Genomic DNA, 20,114 nt, shown 5'->3' on the forward strand with positions numbered 1-20,114 from the left:
GCTAGCGATCATGGCGCTACATAAGGACGGGCCACCCGGCTCCCATCTACACCATCTCCTCTTTTTCCCTCTCTCCCACCCGAAGACGGTGGAAAAACTCGGCCGCTCATGCCGCTCCTGCTGTGTTCGCATCCGTCCTCTGTCCCGCGTCCGTCCATTCTCCTGTCCACCCCTTCCCTCGCCGGTCGCTGGTCGCCCGGTTTTGCTGTCCCTGTTCTGGCGATTGCTCCCCGTGTAGCTTCTGCCCGCTCACGCTTGGAGGAACGTGTGGAGAGCTGTTGCCATGGCGCGGCGGAGACCCCGACGGGCGGCCTCCAGCAGCAGTGACGACGACAACCCTACGGATAAGCTGTTCCGCACGAATACCAGCAGCGAGCCTGACTGTGGGTATGAGACCGAGCTGACTGACCCAGACTGGAGTCCTCCTCGTGCTGGATGCGAGGGCAGGAAGCATCAATGGCAGCAGCAGCAGCAATCACATCGCTCGCGACAAGCATCAGCGGTGAAACATGACGCAGAGGATCGGATCGACTTGAGTCTCTACGGAAGCCTCGATGAGGATCCCCCGGATGATACAGATGAGAACCTGTCAGATGTTCCCTCAGATTATGGGGGTTCTAAACACACCAGGAAAAAAAAGCTCCGTGCAAAAACATATTGGGCGCGGTGAGTCCCGCTGGGTAGAGCCTCTTTCGGGTTTCAGCACTGACGCCAGGAAGCTACTGCGGGAGAAAGGCGTTAGAACCAGCGGCAGCTCCCAGATGGAGTGATCCTGCGGAGGCGATCCGAGCGGCGACCGCGAATGATGTGCACCGGTTCTTCAACTGGATTCTGGGCAAGCTAAAGCGCGGGCAAGGCGGCCGCAGACTCAAAGGCTTCAAGAAGGCCGATTCCCTCGAGACCGAGTGGAAGTATCTGCATAATCACTATGTGAAGATGACGGGGGAGCCAATGAGTGACAAGATGAGGGACGATATTCGTCGGGTGCGTCAATGCAGATCTTCTTTGTGTGTGTGTGTGTGTATATTGGACTGATATATTTGACGCCAGGGCATGCGGTCTCTGATCGACAAGTATAAACTTGATGATCAGGTGCGCGACAACACTCCTGTCTACATTGAGGATATGATTCCCTTCAATGAGACCATTCTCAGCACGCGGGAAAAGCGATTCCACCTGGGCATCCAGCGCCTCCTGCTCTGCTTCTACAACATGCTGGGTCTGTTTACAGTCAACCGAGAGCATGCCATTCTCAACCTCCAATACAAGGATCTGCTGTTGACGGTTCAACGGGATCCACATGGGGGCCCTCCAGTACCGATGGTTGACTTCACCCCGCGATGCGTTAAGAAAAAGATGGGGATGAAGAACCTGTATGTGAGCCGATATCTATCTCTCCGCATCCTAACCCGGCCAGTCTCTCCGGTACTGACCGTGTGGCCAGTAACTCGTTTATTCTGCCGGAGATTATCTATGGGATCTCTCTTGTCTTTAGTCCTCATGTCTTTCTCTTCGGCTTTCTATTTCATGCCAATGCGTTCGAGAATCCCTCTCTTCGATCGATGGAGGATGTCCGAAGGCTATTCCCCGAGGATGGCTGCCAGGAGATGCCATTACCCTTGAAACACGAGATGATGGATTGCTATGTCTTCTGCAAGGTTGATGTTGTAGACGGGGAAGCTCGCATTCTACGAGATACCCCCATGACCGCTGGGGCTTTGGATTCTCAGATGAAGAGTCTAAGTGAGATCCATGGATTCCTCAACCCGTTTTACTCCCACCAGTTTCGCTATGGTGGGGGCAAGCTGCTCGATGAAAGTGGTAAGTGGTTTTGCGATCATGATTTGTAGGCTTTTTGCTTAGAAACACTCTAGGATTTGTCAGTGAGGCACAGAGGAATGTGATCATGAATCATGCAAGCAGCCGCACCTTCATCAGACACTATCGCGTGCGTCAACACTCCGGCCTGCAAGAGATCATGTGCGGCCTTGACCCGGACGAGGAGTGGGGGCGGGCAGTGACACGGATGAGCAGATATCGCGACAAACGCCGGCCACGTCACCTTTCCGATGCGGAGAGGGCTTCCGCGGAAGAGGATCCAGAGCTCCAGGCTGCCATCCATGTTCATGAGAGCTTGGCTGATCTGTACAGGCGCACACAGGATCCTGCCTTGATTCCCCTGTTGTCTCGGAGGCAACAGGAAGTCACCAACACACGACGCCGGCTGCAGGATAGATTAAAGCATGTCTTGCGCCAGGATTTCAGTCGAAAACAGGCGGTGATCGATATCGAACGCCAGCTATCTGGGTCAGCAGTCAACGACGAACATTCCCAGCAAGTGCCGCGGAGGGAATTCGAGATGCCGCCGGCCCAGATCCATCTGCTGGAGAACCTCCTTACCTGGCCCACGTCCGACTCCCTGGAAGATGAGTGGCAACGACGCAACAAAGGAGTGGGGGCCGTGACAGAGTACTGTGATTTCCCAGAGGGCGGCCCTCTGCGGGGACGGCCGCCGAAGCGGAGACTGTCGCCCGAGGAGGCCCCCCAAAAGGTTGGTTCCCCTGCAAAGAAGGCCAGGCTGGAGGATCAGCCAACTATATCCCGGCAGGAGGAAAAAAATCAAGCAATTGAGAAAGACACTCCCACTGTATCAGAGCCGGAGAAATGCTTTCAGTGTCCAAAGAAGTATATTCAGCATTGTGGGCTCCTGAGGCACTTTCGAACAGCTCATCTCAAGGATCGGAAATGCAATTCCTGCAGCCTTCCACTCCATAATGAAATGCACCTGCGAAACCATGCAGCGGTGGTCCACGGCCTATGCACCCGAGCTTATTCACCTTTAGCATAGATCATATATATTTTGTACTTTTGCTTCCTTCCTGACATTGTGTTATATATCATATTGCTTGTCACATTTTTTGGATTGGAGACTAACGCAGGGTCACATGATATCCCATTCTTCTTTAATAGGGTTAGCTAGCAGCGTACAATAATACAACTAATAGTTACACTCTCTCAAAATCATCTCTCTTGCCCCACCGGGCTGACTCCCAAATCTCCAAATACTATAGATTGCTTTCTCTCTCCTAAGTCCCAAGACCACTTACCTTCTCACTAGAAGAATTACACAGTTCGGACTGCTCTCTGTGATTTGAAAGCCTCATTGAACTAGGGCGACTCAAGATGCTGACCGAACTACCCTCAGAATTGCTTAATTTGATTATTGACCAGGTAATTTGATGTCTGCGTACATCTGTGTTGTCCCTGCTAATTTCCTGCAGATTACTCGTCGTTCCGACCTCAAGCATCTTTGCGAGGCCTGCAAGCGTCTGCATCAGATCACAATTCCGCATCGTTGACCCTACTCTTCTTGGGCCACGCCTTTTTTGATGGGAGTAGTGGCTACGCTCTCTCTAAGGAACAACACCCATTCAGACTTAGGGTGTTTAACTTTTTTTTCGCTGGAGAAAATTGGATTACAGGTTCGCTTGGGAGTGTGACTGCCACAAGACTCCTATTAGAATCCTCGGGGAACCTAGGAATTTTCTACCGAAAGCCATTATAATGCGATTTCCCTTAAGATTCCTCAGAGAACCATGATTCCTCCTCTATGGGGAATGAGATTCATGAGAATCCTGACTCTCAAGGAGCTATAAGACCTTTTGTACACTCGCACCATCCTTGATCACCGTATGCATAGCTGTGAGAAGCGGCTGGATCGGACGTTAAATTGAAAGCAAGCAAGCAAGCTACGTGCCGCCAGGGTCGACATATTCTAGGGACATAGAGCCCCCAGGGGCTATGCGCCGTCAGGGTCGACATATTCTAGGGTCATAGAGTCCCCAGGGGCTATGCGCCGTCAGGGTCGACATATTCTAGGGTCATAAAGCCCCCAGTGGCTCTGCAGGAGTCAAATAATTGCCTACAAAAGCATATTCTATAGCTCATTTGTGACTCCGTAGCTATTCATCCATTAATCTGTTTATTCTTTCTGAATAGCCACGCATGCAAATGAACATGTTTAGTTGTTGATATCTGCTTGCATATAATACCAATGACCAAATCTTTCTGGCTAATTCTCCAACTTATAATCAATGACCACCTTTCAGGTGAAAAAAGAGAGTGCAAATCAGGAAAGCAGGAAATTATTGCTTTCACATCTCTGACTTCCTGGCTTTCCAACACTGGCTTTGGCCAGGAGAAAAGAGAGTATTTCACGCCATTTTCATAAAACTAGAGTTGTGCATTTTTGGTTATGCCATGACTGAACAGGGATCTGCTTGCATATATTAGCATGTAGTTAGTTAGCCGCGTTGCGAGCAAGTAAGCGCTGCAAAAACGGCCGAAATCATGTTCGACAGAAGTACCGTTTTGAAAAGCTCCTTTTGACTTGAGTTTGCAGATAACATCAACCACCCGAATTTTTGTCCACCCAGGATTTAATTAGTGATATAAGTAAAGGTGCAAAAGTGGAAAAATCCAGAAATCCAGGAATGACAATGAGCCGCTCTGGACTCCAGGAGCCTAAATTGGATCTCTCCACATCTCTATAAATTTCGTGACCTGATCTGTTTTGAACCTACACTGGTGCAAATCACCTCTTCCCTCATCCAGACTTCAGAACACATCTAGGCATGTCATCTACAAAAGGTCAGAGACAAAAAAGATCATTGCTACAGCAGGCACAATCAAACTTCCGACAGAAACAATGTCGGCGTAGAAAGACCCTCTGTCAGAAAATCATTGAACTCACTAACCTAAAGAATGCACAAGCCTACGTATTAATTGACCAGAATGGTCAATATTTTATTTTGAACACTGATTCCAGTGGCACCTGGCCACCGCCGGAGCAACAGATAGTATGTGCGCTGATTTTTGCTTCCATATTTCATATCTGACGGTTGATAGGAGAAGCACTATCCTCATACGGTTCGAAAGACATGGGACGATTATCGGACATTGCCTAAAACCAAACTTCGGCGGGAGGAGACCATTCTCAAAAAGAGCGCGGAATACAGTGATAAATGTGGTGCTAATGTTTATACTATTATCTACATCAACGGCCGATACCTCACCCTATACACCAACGGAAAGCCGCCACCATCGACCGAGGAAATAGTATGACTCTTTGACTCCAATTAGGTTGCTTGGCTGATGAGCTATAGTCATTAAGATATCCTCTTCCAATACACTTATCGCCGGAGGACTATAGGAGAAAGGAGATGCGGCAGAGCAATGATTCAATCATGAAGCCATTATGACATTCATTATGTTAAGAGACACCTGTATGACAGGTGGGGGGGTTAAGGAAAATTCCCCATAAACATCGCTCCCTTAAAACTAAATTTATAACGTTCTGCGGGTGAAAATGGATAATCAAAGACCAAGCGTTGTGCGTAAATTTGTTGGGAATTCCTGAGGGCCTTTATCACGGATCTACACGATATACCTTGTATGGCTATTCTTAGTTCTCAACCTTTTCCTTCCTTCCCTTCTTTGCCGTAGTGGATAGACGGGAAGACTTGTGCAGTTGGAAAGTGCAAGTGGTTTAACCCCTCCAATTCAAGGATTGGTCAGCGAGTGCCTAGAAAATCCAATCTGGTCATAAGTTTTGGGAAGGCTTATCCCAAGGATCCTTCCAAAGAACTCCCAGGCAGGGTCAGAATCCATCATGCCGGCCACACCTTTATTAAAAGGCCTGAGAGGGCTGCTAGGGCAGATACCTCTTGAATCAATACAGCCAAACTCTGATAGCCCTGTCACACCGGAGGATTTAACAACCCTCACCTCTTACAATCTACTTCCTAAGCGAAAGAGAACCATCATCGTCCCCGGTGAGTATGGCCACTTGGATCGAGCTTGTCCTGACTGATAGTGAGACGTTCCAGGCTGTCCTTCGGTCTGGGCGCCGGCGGCCGGACCGAAGAAAGTAAAGCCAGACGCAGGGAAATACCTCATGGATCCAATCCGTCACGCATTCCCCAAATGCCCACTTGAACCGCTTCTCAGAGCCCTGGCTACAACTCAACCCGATTTCAATATGGAAGAAATTGATCTTGTTACGGATAGGCGAAATCTTCGACTACTCTTGGCATTTGTTGGCGGCAAGAAGAGCGCGTTCCGCATTGACATCGAAGTTGTTCACTCCACGGTGTTGTTCTCGTGTTGGACCCCGAACAATACCAGGTTCGTCAAGGGTTTTGGGGGATATGGCTGTGAATTCGAGAAAGCATCAACCCGGAAGCCTAATGGTCTTAGAGAAAGTGTGACGCACAATCGAGCCATCCGCTACAATTTTGGAGGCATCAAGGCTGTTGTGCGGTTTGAAGTCGATGCCTGCACAGGACCCATAAGGGATATTCCCCGAACAATGTCGCTGTCCAACAAGTATCAAACACCTACAGGATACACCGTGCTTACTCGAGGGTACATTGTTGAACCGTCCCGAATTGTCGAGATTAAAACCGGTCCAGTGGGGAAGAACTTGGAAGTCTCAAAAAACATAGCTCAGCTGTGGTTCTCGCAAACGCCCATCTTATGTGAGGGCCACTATGATAGGATCGGGATCTTTTCGGAGGTAACCAAGAAAGACTTAATGCAGGAAGGAAAGCTGACAAGATGGGAAGAGGACAACAGGGAGAAGCTGAGAAAGCTAGTCCAAGTAATCCAGATGGTTGCAGGGATGGTGAGGGCCGCACCGCAGAATAAATATGCGCTGGTTCTTCCCGCAGGAGCCAACACCCTGAAGGTATATGAGGTTGCGAACCAATGTGATAAGGGCGTTCCAAAGGACTTGTTGGCGATGTGGAGGGTCTGAGCTGGCAGTCATTCAGGTTCGGATGCTCCTTGTCGAAAGGTTTCCGCATCACTGGTCACCGACCAGCCCTTGAGCTGGGTCATATTGTATTCAGGAGGGCAGTCCGAACCAACGGGTTCGATAAACTGAGTGGTATATAGCCCGAGTATACCACCATGGTAAGTCGACGTAAGAGTATAAGCATTGTTATCGCAGGCTGATTCCTCTCGCCGGTACTATCGAAATGGATGCCTCGGGTCCTAGTGTGCCATTGTGGCAAGTTTGCTGTGTAGCAAGGGATCCGTCGGAACCTTTTACTTCCAAGAAGAGGCTTGTACAAAGACATAATAAAAGAGATAGATTTTGGCGAGGTGAAATACTTTTGTCGCACTAGGTGTACTGTAATAGACTGCCGTACATACTTGCAACCATCCGCACAATGCACAAATTCATGGATTGAATTGCAAAGCAGAATTTTCGATATTCAACCTTAAACATCAAGTTTTATCTAGCTCGCTGCACACTTCCTAAGTAGAAATTGGTCATCAACGGCTCGAGCCCGAGGTCGACATCAACGTACTGCTTGCAATAGATGTACGGTTGAGTTCCGTGAAGCTGCTAATCTGTGTGCCATCGCTGACATAACATAATAATGTGGGTTCGCGTTATCTCAGTAAACTCAGCCACTCCACTCCGAGCTAACCCAATCCGAACTACTGCTACTTTCTGCCAAGTCCTGCTAACATCTGAGCCAATCAACTGTCACGGGGCTTAAACTAAACCTAAATGGGACATCCCCAGCAAACTCTTCGCGGAGCGTCTGAGAAAAAACGGTTCCTGTTTGTTAGCAACACGGGAACGATTTGCTCCAACCATAATGTTTGAGATAGAATCACTGTGCAACATCACTCATAGATCATTTCTCTACCACCTTGGAGGGTTAATTTTTCAATTTCCTGTCGATTGATGTAATTTTTATCTGAAAATACATATATTCTGAGTATGAAGTGTCGCGTCGAAAACTGCTACTATGATTTTGAACACGGGAACGATTTGCTAATTTTTCAACCATGATCATGTCTAGTCATCCAACGCCTTGATCTTGCCATCAAAACATCTATCCAGCCATCAGAGACTCTAGTCAAAGCACCGAGTGTATTTTCCAGCGACTTCCGGCAACTTCTGGCAACTTCTGACAACTTCTGAACTCTTGGCAACCTCACGCGGCACATCAACTTCTGACAACATCTCTGAACTCCTGACAACTTCTGGGATCTTCCGACAACTTCTGAACCAATCACATAACACTTCTTTTTGACAGCTGGGTCGGACAACGTCCCATCAACTGCATCAAATATGGCCAAGGGGGATCGAAGAAAACGCGCAAGTCAGCTACAACAGCGGCTTCAAAAGCCATCATTAAAGCAAATACTTTCAATGAACATTAAAGATATGCCACAACTTGTCATGAGCTATGCCGGACCAGATAGTATCGACAAGCAACAGGATGTTATTCAGTATTGTCTTCAACAAATACTTCAAGGCCCGCGTCCAGATCCTGAGTGTACTCTTCAGCCACGCATAGAACAAGTCCGTATACTTCGGCGCATGATATATGGATATAGCGACACTTTATTCATTGCCAGAACTGGCTATGGAAAGAGCCTTATTCTTCAATCCTATACAATTCTGACAGGAAAGATAACCATTCAACTGGTTCCTCTAAACAAGCTTGGTGATCAGCAAACAAGAGATATAGCACGGTTTCCCGGTGCCAATCCTTGTCTGGTCAGTGCTGATAATCTCCAGGGGCAAGAAGACTTACTCAAACGCATTCAACAAGGTGAGTATACACATATACTGCTCAGTCCAGAGCAAGCTCTTTGCAAGCGATTTCAGCATGTTCTTCAAGACCCTACTTTACAAGAAAAGATTGGGCTTGTAGCTATCGATGAGTGTCATCTTGTCACACAGTGGAGTCAATTCCGTAGTCAGTTTGCCAGGCTGGGGCACCTGAGATTGCTTCTTCGTGAGGATATTGTCTGGTTTGGCTGTTCCGCAACCCTCAGCAGTAAAGCTGAAGATATCATTCTTCAAGAGGCTGGATTTCGTTCTATTGGTGTAAACCCACGGCAGACTCAGGTTATTCGAACTTCCATTAACCGTCCTGATATCTTTATCGGCGTACATCCGATTCCACGCGGTAAACTTGTATCCTATGATATGTTATATTTTTTATTGAACGAGGCCATTGATACAGATGGAAAGATCATACCTCAACACATTTTAAAGACCATTGTCTTTATTGACAGTCATGTCAAGGTTCAACAAGCAGTGCAATATTTCCGATCAATACTTCTTCAGATCTGTCAGAATAACAGGCAGAATGTCAACAATACTGACACCTCTTTCATCAATGACACCATTCAGCATTTCACATCTCGAGTGTCTGAAGTGGATCAGAATATTCGCTTCGAGGAGTTCATGAAACCTAAGTCAATGGTATCCAGATCAGAATCGTGATTGAATTTTGCAAAGAAGGGAGTATTGATAAGGCATTTCAGCTCCTGTTTAAGCAAGACAGTATAACGTTGATTATCATTGAATACCCCTGCTTTGGAAAGTGCTGAATATAGTGCATTTCGCCGCTTCGTAGGAGTACTGTATCGTCGATGAGTCAAGATATCGGGACTCTGAATCCAAGCCTCTATAAAGGCCTCCATTCCCCAACTGTTTCGCTGTAATGTTCTGACAACGCGAGATAATTTTGACCGTCTTTTCTGCCGGTTATAAGGCATTGTAGGCAGGTGCTGTGGGCCACGGCGGTTTGATCGTGAACAAGCTCGCGGGGTATCGGTATCAGTATCGGTGATCTCGAATTCCGAAGGAGTATCAATAGATTCAAGCTCTGTTAAGTCACTGTCTGATGTGTCATATTCATCATCTACATTGTTGGGAGACTGTAGTGGTTGTAGAGAGGATTCATCTTCGAGTGATGAAGGATATTGGCTGGAGCGCGTCTGACATTGGGTGCCTTGAGATTCAAAAGACACGCTGTCTTTTGTCAACGATTGTGACATGATGAGAAGGGGTAGTGAGTTGTAAAATAGCAGAGATGATAGCAGAATGGCTGAGGATTTGAAAAATATCGGTTTGGTGATGATCAGGCAGATATTTAGGGTAGATGTATGATTTCGAAGTCAATCGAATATTTTGTATGGGCGGTGTTGATTTTCCACACACGATGGAACCGTTTCTTCTCAGACTCTCTACGAGATATTAGGTTGCGAGCACGTGTGAAGTCTCTTATTGGTCCAGAAGTTAGCAGGACTTGGCAGAAGTCTAAAGGAGTTTAGTTGGTCGCGCTAATCCGAAAATATCGAGAAGAGAGGCTGAGCATGCTGAGATAAGCTAAAGTTCGTTAAAGGTGAATTATCACGTGATTTTGGCCCTCAAAATTTAAAAATTTCACTAGCCTGCAGAACTCTCAAAGCGGGAATCCCGCCAACCAAGGGTATGCAACTCCAGGCAACTCACCCAAACTCATCATCCATGGTTGCCGTGATGGAGGTTGGTTGATCGCTCCGTCATCTCAGTTGATATCTCATCCAACCAGACCACGCAGACCTACCATCTAAAAGCCAAGAATGGTCACGTGATACACTATCACCGTTAACGGCGTATGTCCGGGATCAACGGTAGGAGCGTATAAAGTTTTTTCCGTAGTCACGTGCGCTATTTGTATATGATCAGCCTGGTCAACAGCAATAATAATATTTGCCCTATTTACAATCATGAAAGAAAATGGGGCGCTTATCAGTCATCACCACCCCCTTCCACGAACGTTTTCCTCGCAATGCCCCATCAGACCACTCTTCATCTTCTACCTGAATGGTTTCGACTCACGTTTTCTGTGGCAAAATACCGGTTTCGCGGCGACTGTAGCCTAGCTTCTTCATAAATGGCCAGCCTTTCGCAAGATGACCGCGATATCATCACCAAGCACCCGTTGAACAGCACACTGGATCGCTTACACGAGTCTCTTCGAGAGGTTGAGCAATCTTACAAACCGGATCTAATTTCTTACGACGGCTCCGTTGATGACACCAATTCAACATGCCAGAAAGCTATTTCAAAGCTTCTCACCACTTTGATGGGGGAGGAAGCCGCGTTCAACCTTCATTCAACAAGTAGGCAATAAAAGTGTGGCATCCGAGCTGTCAGGATTATTCACCCGTCTTCAAGATGGCGACTTCAGTTACGAATATTACCGTGCACTTGTACAACTTGTCATCCAAAGAGCGCCCGACATTGATATCTGGAAAGCTGTTCTCAACCTCATCGTTACCGCCTCGCGATCGACCCCTCCGACGAGCGTACCGCTCTCATTCAATGGCACACCGATCATATCCACCTCCTCGTCGCAGAAAGGCCCCGAGCAGACGCGTCAGCTGGTGGAACCCCAGGATCTTTGAGGAGATTCGAGGCTGTACCTTTCGAGACGTCGACGGTTTCTTCGCAAAATACTTCGAACGTAGAGAATGGACTGGGCGCGCAGACGCCATTTGTCGACGCGCGCTGGACACCAACAGTGACAGCAAATGGGCCGATTTTCCGAGTCCCCCAGTGCAAGACAAGGTCCTCGACTGGTGGCTTCGATTCCAGGACGACCTCCTTTCGGACGCGCGCGGCGCCTACTTCTCCACGATGACCAAGAAGGGTCTTGTCGGTTTGGATGCGGAGCAACAGGTCGACCTCTTCCTGAAGGCCAAAAGTGAGGGCGGCTTACAAAAGGGTCACGACTGGAAGGACATCCGGGTGGTAGGCGAGCTGAAACAGTCCGAGCAGGAGATCAGGACCAAGGGCACACTCCTGCAGATCGCCCGCTACGTGCGGGATGTCTTCACCGCCCAGCCGACCCGGCGCTTCGTCCACGCGTTCGCCGTCTGCGGGACCAAATTCGAGGTGTGGATGTTCGACCGCTCGGGGCCCTACAGCTCCGGTGCCATCGATATCCACGAAGACTCGGAGCGATTCTTCCAGGTGATCGTGGGCTACGCGATGATGAGCGACGAGGAGCTGGGTCTCGACACCTTCACGACACGGGAAGCAGACGGTGGCAGAACGATAACCGTCGAGGCGGCTGAAACCGAAGTGGAAACGGTGCTGCGGCTGGACCCAGCCCCACTCTGCTCCCAGCAAGCCATCGTATGTCGCGGGACGAGCTGCTTTCTCGCTAGAGATGGTGACAAGATGGAGGGCGTGGCGAAATTCTCATGGACTTCGGACAAACGGCAGCCGGAAGTGGACCTCCTCCAACTGGTACGCCAAAGAGGCGTCAAAGGAGTCGCCAAGGTTATCGGTCACAGCGCTATCACCAGCATCGCCGACATGCGTGATGGCCTGACCTTCGACAAACGCCACGCCTTCCGCAGCGCCCCCCCAAGCACCGCTTCCTCCTTCACGCAGTCCCAGCCCCGTAACCTACTGTCACGGTCGTCCACCCAGCTCCGTGGGCTGGGTATCAGTGAGAAGTCATCAACCAAGAAGCGCAGATCCCCCGATAACGGAACCCGGACGTCCAAACGATCACGCTCAAACAGTCAGCGGAAGAACGACCAGCAGGAGAAAGAGCTAACCTTCTCAGTTCAATCAGTCCAGAAACCAAGCCTCTTTGACAAAAATAGCGAAGAGCCCTACAACAACCGCATCCTCCGTTGCCTGGTGATCTCGCCCGCCGGCAGGCCGATCTATGAATTCCATTCACCTATCGAGCTACTAATAGCGCTCCACGACGCGATCACGGCGCATCGATCCCTCTATCTTGATGGAAGTATTCTACACAGGGATATTTCGGAGAACAACATAATAATAACCGACCCGGCGAAGGCGGACGGTAACACAGGGATGCTGATTGACCTGGATCTTGCCAAAGAAATAGGCAGCGGACGAACCGGCGCGCGACACCAGACGGGCACGATGGAATTCATGGCGATCGAAGTGCTGCTTAACGTTGACCATACCTATCGGCATGATCTTGAGTCATTCTTCTACGTGCTTATCTGGCAGTGCGGCCGTCGTGGCTGGGGAGAGAAATGGCCGGAAAAGAGTTTTCTAACAAAATGGTATACTGACAGCTATCGAGATATTGCCGGTGCCAAACGAGGGCATATGCAAATTGATGGATTTGAAGATATTCTGGAGGAATTCCCACCACATTTCGGTTGCCTCAAACCGTTTTGCAGAGAACTGCGCGGGGTTTTGTTTCCATACAGGAAGCGTCTCTTCCTCGGGACACCAACTGACCCAAACATTTTGTATGGACCAATTATTAAGGCCTTTGATAGTGCTATTAACAGTATCAGACCTAGTGACGCATAAGCTCATCTCTGTTAGTTCTTGCAATACCCATTTTTTGCCAGTCTTAGTCACGGGGACATTGAAAAGCCCCGGAGGTTCTTAGCATTTGGCAAGGCCACTAATGATACGAAGCCTATGGAGGCATAGGTGGTAGGGGTCATGCCTTCTGTATCTTAACTAAACTGTCAGGTTCGTTGTTTGCTTCTTGAAATTGGCGTAAAGTTTTATCATTTAATGTACATAGAACGTTCTTGAAACGGAGGCGCGGCTCCTACTTAACGTTGACCATACCTATCGGCACGATCTCAAGTCATTCTTTTACATCCTCTGGCAATGCGGCCGTCGGGGCCGGCAGTTTGTCAACAAACTAAAAGATCAACCGGCCGATAGTTTGTTCACACTGGTATGCTGGTCAAGCGAGGTAACATGGACGCAAATGGATTTGAGAATATATTAGGAGGGTTCCCGCCGGAATTCGACGCTGCGAGATTTTCTATGGGCCGATCATCAATGCTTTTGATAAGGCTATTGGTGGTATCAAAGCGATGGGAGGATAAGCTACTGGTTTGCCTTTATAACCACTTGGTTTTTTTTTTTTTTGATATGAAGTGTGCTTTATTCAATTAATCAATCATGCCCGGGGAGTCATCCCGCTATATATTTATCCGAATCTACTTCTCGTGCTCCAGTATGGTCAAGAGCTCCGCAGCCCCGACTATGCCGTCAGATTTCACATTTGTGGAGATCAACTATCCAATATAAAGTCATGAGCGGCAGGTATGAAGTCTGGTGTTAGCTGGGTTCAAGGCGGGCTAACTCTATCCCTCCTGCTTAATAATTCGCTCCCGCCAGTTCTCACCCAAATTAGCCTCCCAAATCTCTGCAATTTCCTTTGCCACCTCAACATCAATCTTCTTCCAGGAACCGTCCTCATTGTTGAGTGTATCCAGTGGAACGATATCAAGCTGATGTCCAGCCCACTTGCCTTTATGGATGTCATGTTTGTTCTCCATTGAGATGAACTTGAGATGTCGACCAGCAGATGCGAGAGAGAATCACTTCGCCAAATCCGATACCGTCGATGAACGGGCCACTGATATACTCCGGCTTCAGTGCAATGGAATTGGAGATGACGAACTCCCGGGTTGTCAGATTGCGCAAGATCCAGACGCGGTTACTGGGATAAAATGACTTTGGTCTGGGTTCTGCTATGTCCCGCAAATCTGATGGGCAAGGACTCCTGTAGCAGTGGTCAAGCCAAAGCCTGCGGATGCCATGACCTGCAAACCAGCCATTTTCAATCATCCTCAGAACCCGATATCGATTCTCAGCAAGCCTGAAGAGAGTGGCTGGTCCAGAAAATATGTCTTCTTCCCATTCCTCGTCCTCTCTATCCTCCCACTCCCCACCTGTTAGGCCCTCCTTGAGTTCGTCCTTGTCATCCTCATCCAAAAGTCCCTGGGGGTACGCACCCTCACCAGTCGAGCTCTCATCACCGATGCAAACAACGGGTATTCCTGCCCAGACTCCTAGGGCCCCAGCGAAAAACTTTCCAATCTCGGGCTTGACATTTGACCAGAAGTAACAGCAAGTTAGACCGAGATTGCATAGATCCGCGACATCTAGCAACTTGAGCACGCATAAATGGACCTCGGCGGGGAGCGTCAGGAGATGTGGGCTGGAACGAGATCGTTTGGCGGATTGAGTAGGTGTTTTTTCATCTGTTCCCTTTCCCTCTCCCCCCGCTGGCCGATCGGCATTGTGGGCGCGCTTCTTGGGTGTAGTTGCAATCGTTGCACTGGGAGTCATTGCGCCATGGCCTTTCTGTTCTGGAGTACAACAATGCTCTGTGAAAGTAGGAGGGATGATGGGCCTTGCAAACAGGTAGACGAGAGGAGCAGCAGTTCCACCAAAAAGGATCTCACCGAGTTTCCCGCCCCAGTCCACTCTCTGTCGCAGCCTGGGCGCGATGACATCAAAGTATTGCCCCATCTTGACAGTCCCGTGCCGCCCTACACGATGGGAAGATCCAGAAACAGGGAATATTCTTATGGTAACACCAGCCAAATGCAAAAATAATATGGTTCTCTTCTTTACCGAGCCAATCATTACTTGTGACTGATGAAAGTCCGTAACATTTCATTGAATAGATTTTACATTGAGTCATGGTTGTGGAGCGAACCTCTGCATGGGGTTGCATTTGTATGGATATTGTAGTGAACTCAACAACGCGTTGTTTTCCCAACGTGTTGTATGGGGGAATTGATTGGAGGGGAAAATACGACTACCTTTAGTGACGGCTAGGTTGAAAAGTCTCCAATTCCAATAGCCAATATCAGCAGACATGCCCGAAAAACGCCAAGCTGAAGGTTTGACAACTACCGCTTCACACATATCAAAATGATGTAAACCTTCCCAGTCGCCTCCACTGTCTTCGCCTTCCAGTATTGGCAAGAAGATCCACGGGGGGGTCGACTCAGCAAGTGAAGATGAAGCGGGCACACAGTACGAAACACAAGCCGCCCTTGACGCCCTCCGCAAAGTTCTGAATGCTAGTGCAAACAAGGCCGTCTTTACAATTGGTGGCAAAATTGACAATCCCAACACCGGTCAAGGTCCCTTGCCCATCACAATTCGATGGAACCCGAGTGTCGGCAATAACAATAATGGTAGAACGGTGTCTTTTCCTGTCGGCGAAGACACAGCCTTGCAAGGCTCATTCCACCAGCTCGTGAAGGAATGTGAGCCGGCCACATTTGGCAAGGGGAATAAGGACGTCTTCGATGAAGAGTACCGCAAGGCCGGGAAGATGGACACCGAGAACTTTTGTACCAATTTTACTCCCTACGAATATTGGTCGCCACTCCTGCAAATGCACCGTATGAAAGCGGATATCAGAATGACAAGTTAAGCTACAGTATCTACTAGCCTACTTGAACTGTCCATCAATGGTAAAGTGATTTGAAGATACCCAGAAACAGTCATCAAATTCTTCTCCAGTCGAAATCGGAAGTTTCGCAGTTAAATTAGCATAGCCCCAATTTATTATATCAGATCGAACAAGCCAAGTTTTAGCATCTTGAGGGCTCTGAAATTCGGTCCGCATGAAGGTGGTAAGGGCCAAGCTGTGGCTCCTGAAGAGGACAGCGAGTGTGGGACCAGATGAGGGTCCGTGTCCGACTGAAATGTAATAACTGGGAGTTCCATTTTGGTGAGACATGCACCGGAGCACCATCGCTTCTTCATCTGTCAAGCTGCTCGGCGGTCCGGGATAAATTTTTCTTCCTGGTCACTCGAGATTTTGTGATCCCTTGCGGTCTGGCCTGTGGAGATAGCTTCCGCTCCTTTGACACCCGCTCCTTTGGCTTTCTTTGAGATTTGGCTCTTGAGACTTTTTGTCTGGCCTCCCTCGGCATCATCTTGCACTGCCCGTTTCTCCTGGCTTCCAGATCCCTGATGCGCCTGCTTCTGCGCAAGGGCGCTGTATCTGCTGATGCCTGTGCATAGGTTTGAATTATGGCATTCATCGTTGCTGTGCTTGCTCTATTTTGTGCCCTTGTGATCCGTCTTGTATCGCCGTGCGTCGTGGACTGCGCACCAGACACTAGGGCATGAACTGATGACTTTGTTTTCCTGCTGGCTTTGGCGACCCTCACTGCACCGACTGATCCAAGGACTGGGCTTGTAGACCTCTTATTCCCATTAGTTGGCCTTCGATTGCTCCTCGCGGTCCTTCTGGTACGGGAGACTGCAGATAGCATCGGTACGGTTCCGGATACCTCCACCGGACCCACAGGTTTCGGCGTGTCTTTGGGAGCGTTATTGTTGTTGGATATTGCACATTCTCGAGCGATTTCTGGAAGCTGCTGTTCTATCCAGTTTAGCAAAACCATGAAGTCGTCTAGGTCTGCTTCGACCTTGTCTCTATAAATCCAGGCAATACCAGCTGGCTCACTGCGGTCTATCTTCTTTCCTGTTCCGTTGACCGCCTCCCACTCTCTCCTCTCTTTCTCCCGCCGTTGGCGGGCCTCCTCAGCTCTTGGCCTCATCCCAGCCAGCTTCCGGTGCTGGAAGTAGTGGTACTCCTTCCACTCATCCACCTTGGTCTGCTGCTTGGGATCGAAGTGCAGATGAATGTCGCCCTCGATACCCTCATTCCGTCGGTATTCACGCACATCCCGCTGGTACTGGTCGAATATCTCCGCGGTCTTGCGGTTTCGCTGCTGGAATCTTTGAAAATGAATCCAGACCCGTAGTTGTCCACGAAATCCAGTGCCCCCTCTGTACCAGTACTTGAAAATATCTTCATACTGTTCATAGTTGTCCAAATACCCCCACGCAGTCCTCTGATCATCACAGTAGCGATCCCACCAAAGTTGCAGCGAGAATGCTGGTCTACCACCTCTCTCTATCAGATTATGGTAGTATTTATCATCATCCCGGCGGAGTTTAGCATCCAATTCTGGATCCGGGGATGGAGTGCCGCTTGGAGTGTGTGTTAAGCTCGAACTTGTGGAAGGTCTTTGGATATTTCTATCATTCACAAGGTTTAGCGTAGGGTAATCTAGGCCAGCAGTGCCCGACACAAAATCTCGAGATTGCGTTACCTGAGTTTCTCTTGCAGCGCCGCCGCATCCAGGGGCCGGTATAGGCCTCTTTGATCAACAATACCCCTTTAAAGGCGATGTCAGCACTCTAGGACTAATACGGAAGATTCAAACAAGAAGGTGCTTCCCACTTCAAGCTGATGCTCTTCAGTCCAATTTTCTAGATCTACTGGATCAATGAACCTTCAAGTCGTCAGCATTCCAAACATTTTAGATTGAGTTAAGCGGAGCTCCTACGTCACCCCTTCAAGGTCGTTTGGGGTAAGTTTGTCCAAATCTTGGGTGGATATCTTTAGAACAGCAGGCATGATGTAAGGTGTGGAAGTTAAAAGTCTTGCTGGCTCGGACGGGGAATTTGAGAAGCTGGGCTGCGAAGTTCTCGCGTGAAGATGTGGTTGGAAGTGGTCGAGTAGTAGCTGGCTCCGGATATAAGTGTATCCGATTAGGATCATTCACGTGATATTCGAATACTGGCTAGCCCTTGCCCCAGCGAGCCGCCGTGGCCCCGCCCAACCCAGTCCTTCCGTGGAGTGATCACGGATCGGCGCTGTCCAATAGATTGAGGATCCCTGGAAGTCACGACCGATATGAACGGCGATACGACTCTCACTTCATACCCTTTCCATGACAGGTGTGATTTAATTGGCTGTCGCGCCATAGCGCTTTGCTCTTCCCAACCCTATGCCAGTCGCTGGCTCCACCACCAACCCATTAAAGCCGGCATGCCCCCCCCCCCCCCAAATAGTTGACGCGAGTGCTCTAATAGTTATTGGATGTGGATAAGCGGGATGGGATTGAGAGGGGGGTTCATCACTAGCATTTCCTCAGTTGCACCCTGGTTCAAACCAGGGTCACTTGGGCATCTGAATACTTGTGCAAAAAGGACATATACTCTCGTTAATGTGGATTTTTGAGTGCGTTGTTATTCTGGCATGTGTCAACGAGATAATAAGTTCAACAACGCTATGACGCGATACCTGAGTGCAGCTTGGTACCTCCATAGGACCATAGGTACCTAGGTAAGACGTTCTCATCACGTGCCTATGAAGAACAAATGCCAAGCAAGATCTATAACTAGTGGGCCTGGAGAGAAGGATATCGTGCGGATTCTCTGACGCAATCCGGCACACAAAGCCAGCTTATAAGGCGAAAGTTCCACTGAGTAGACGGTAAAAGGGCCCCTGGATTCTTTTGTGATTTGTTTAGTGGTGGTTAGGAGCACCCGATTGTAGTAATTCCTTTCACGGCTGCTGGGATTCTTTTAAGGAATGATTCTTGTGGGCTCAATTGGATTTCCCTCAGTTCAAGGCCCTGAGGGACTAATGGCAAAAACGTACATTATCCTGCGAGGGTCCCAACTCCAGTATAAAGGTTTTCGGGAATTATCAGCTGAAGGTTCTGACTGTACGCTAATCATATGTGCAGATATAACAAGGCAAGGACTTGACGTATCCAAGAACCACTGCATGTCATGTGCTGTATGGCCAGGATCCATTATATTGGGTGGTTCTCCTCGACTATATACCCCAGTCAGTGGCTTGCAGATAAAATGCATTGTGACGATGTTCTGTTCCATTCCTTTCTGAGTTCTTATTTTGCTCTTTTTTCCCTTCTTTTCTTGCTTTTTCTCAGCCTCATCTGAAACCAGGGATAAAAAGGGAGCTTTGACTTGGCATCCATAGACGGAAATTAATATTAGTATCCAATCAAGACAGACAATTACGGAGGCAGCACAACGCAACCATCACCGGGCACAATCGTAGTACAGAATATTTGCAAATCGGATGAGCCCAGCGTCACCTTCACGTCCGTCATATCCATGCATGGCGCATTTGCACTGCACTGCACTGCACTGCACTGCACATCCTGTGTATCTGCTGTGTACGTATATCGTCTGTGCCACCGGCGCCCACTCACCGTCGTCGTTCAAACCGCCGGCTCCTTTCTTTTTGCGATTTTTTTTCGTTGCTTTCTTAATTTTCCTCCTTGGCTTGTTTCTCATCACAGAACGTATAACAATTGGCTAAAAAAAAAAAGGTGGGGAAAGGCTAATACTAGCCATAATCTCAAAAGATGTGGGAATTGTGGAGATCAACAGTGTTGTGCTGCGTCTTTAGCTTCAAGTTTCTTTTCTTTTTTTCTTTTTTCTATTTTGCTTTTTTTTTCTTTTTTCTTTTTATTTCCTTTTTTCCTTTTGGATCTTATTCTTTTTAGCATCGGCATCTTTTTGCCGATCTCAGGGCCAGCCCCCATCAATTCCTGCCTTGTTTCAACTTCATCTCACCGCTCAATTTCCCCCGGCCATCATTTTGACTCTCTCCGGCCCAGCGAGGGAGAGAGAAACTTTTTTC

The 20,114-nt window shown here is 48.6% G+C and overlaps 6 protein-coding genes across 6 annotated transcripts; 4 read left to right on the plus strand and 2 right to left on the minus strand.

The window, feature by feature from the left end:
* Nucleotides 1–283: 283 nt before the first annotated feature.
* HCAG_03925 (predicted protein) lies at nucleotides 284–2,980 on the plus strand (the record flags this gene model as incomplete). Its single annotated transcript, XM_001541777.1, has 6 exons — nucleotides 284–666; nucleotides 720–984; nucleotides 1,051–1,373; nucleotides 1,445–1,821; nucleotides 1,875–2,685; nucleotides 2,971–2,980. The coding sequence occupies 6 exons, from the start codon at nucleotides 284–286 to the stop codon at nucleotides 2,978–2,980; spliced, it is 2,169 nt and encodes a 722-aa protein (XP_001541827.1).
* A 2,691-nt stretch (nucleotides 2,981–5,671) lies between these two features.
* Nucleotides 5,672–6,817, plus strand: HCAG_03926 (predicted protein; the record flags this gene model as incomplete). The annotated part of the gene is made up of 2 exons (XM_001541778.1): nucleotides 5,672–5,834; nucleotides 5,889–6,817. The coding sequence occupies 2 exons, from the start codon at nucleotides 5,672–5,674 to the stop codon at nucleotides 6,815–6,817; spliced, it is 1,092 nt and encodes a 363-aa protein (XP_001541828.1).
* Nucleotides 6,818–8,152: 1,335 nt separating this feature from the next.
* Nucleotides 8,153–9,319, plus strand: HCAG_03927 (predicted protein; the record flags this gene model as incomplete). The annotated part of the gene is made up of 1 exon (XM_001541779.1): nucleotides 8,153–9,319. One exon carries the CDS (start codon nucleotides 8,153–8,155, stop codon nucleotides 9,317–9,319), a length of 1,167 nt encoding a protein of 388 aa, XP_001541829.1.
* Nucleotides 9,320–10,757: 1,438 nt separating this feature from the next.
* Nucleotides 10,758–13,303, plus strand: HCAG_03928 (predicted protein; the record flags this gene model as incomplete). Its single annotated transcript, XM_001541780.1, has 3 exons — nucleotides 10,758–10,986; nucleotides 11,055–12,921; nucleotides 13,219–13,303. 3 exons carry the CDS (start codon nucleotides 10,758–10,760, stop codon nucleotides 13,301–13,303), a joined length of 2,181 nt encoding a protein of 726 aa, XP_001541830.1.
* A 671-nt stretch (nucleotides 13,304–13,974) lies between these two features.
* Nucleotides 13,975–15,148, minus strand: HCAG_03929 (predicted protein; the record flags this gene model as incomplete). The annotated part of the gene is made up of 2 exons (XM_001541781.1): nucleotides 13,975–14,141; nucleotides 14,566–15,148. The coding sequence occupies 2 exons, from the start codon at nucleotides 15,146–15,148 to the stop codon at nucleotides 13,975–13,977; spliced, it is 750 nt and encodes a 249-aa protein (XP_001541831.1).
* A 1,250-nt stretch (nucleotides 15,149–16,398) lies between these two features.
* HCAG_03930 (predicted protein) lies at nucleotides 16,399–18,071 on the minus strand (the record flags this gene model as incomplete). Its single annotated transcript, XM_001541782.1, has 2 exons — nucleotides 16,399–17,809; nucleotides 18,001–18,071. 2 exons carry the CDS (start codon nucleotides 18,069–18,071, stop codon nucleotides 16,399–16,401), a joined length of 1,482 nt encoding a protein of 493 aa, XP_001541832.1.
* Between the last annotated feature and the right edge of the window lie 2,043 nt (nucleotides 18,072–20,114).

The sequence above is a fragment of the Histoplasma capsulatum genome, genomic scaffold (assembly GCF_000149585.1).
Source record: "Histoplasma capsulatum NAm1 scaffold_3 genomic scaffold, whole genome shotgun sequence".
Taxonomy (NCBI): domain Eukaryota; kingdom Fungi; phylum Ascomycota; class Eurotiomycetes; order Onygenales; family Ajellomycetaceae; genus Histoplasma; species Histoplasma mississippiense.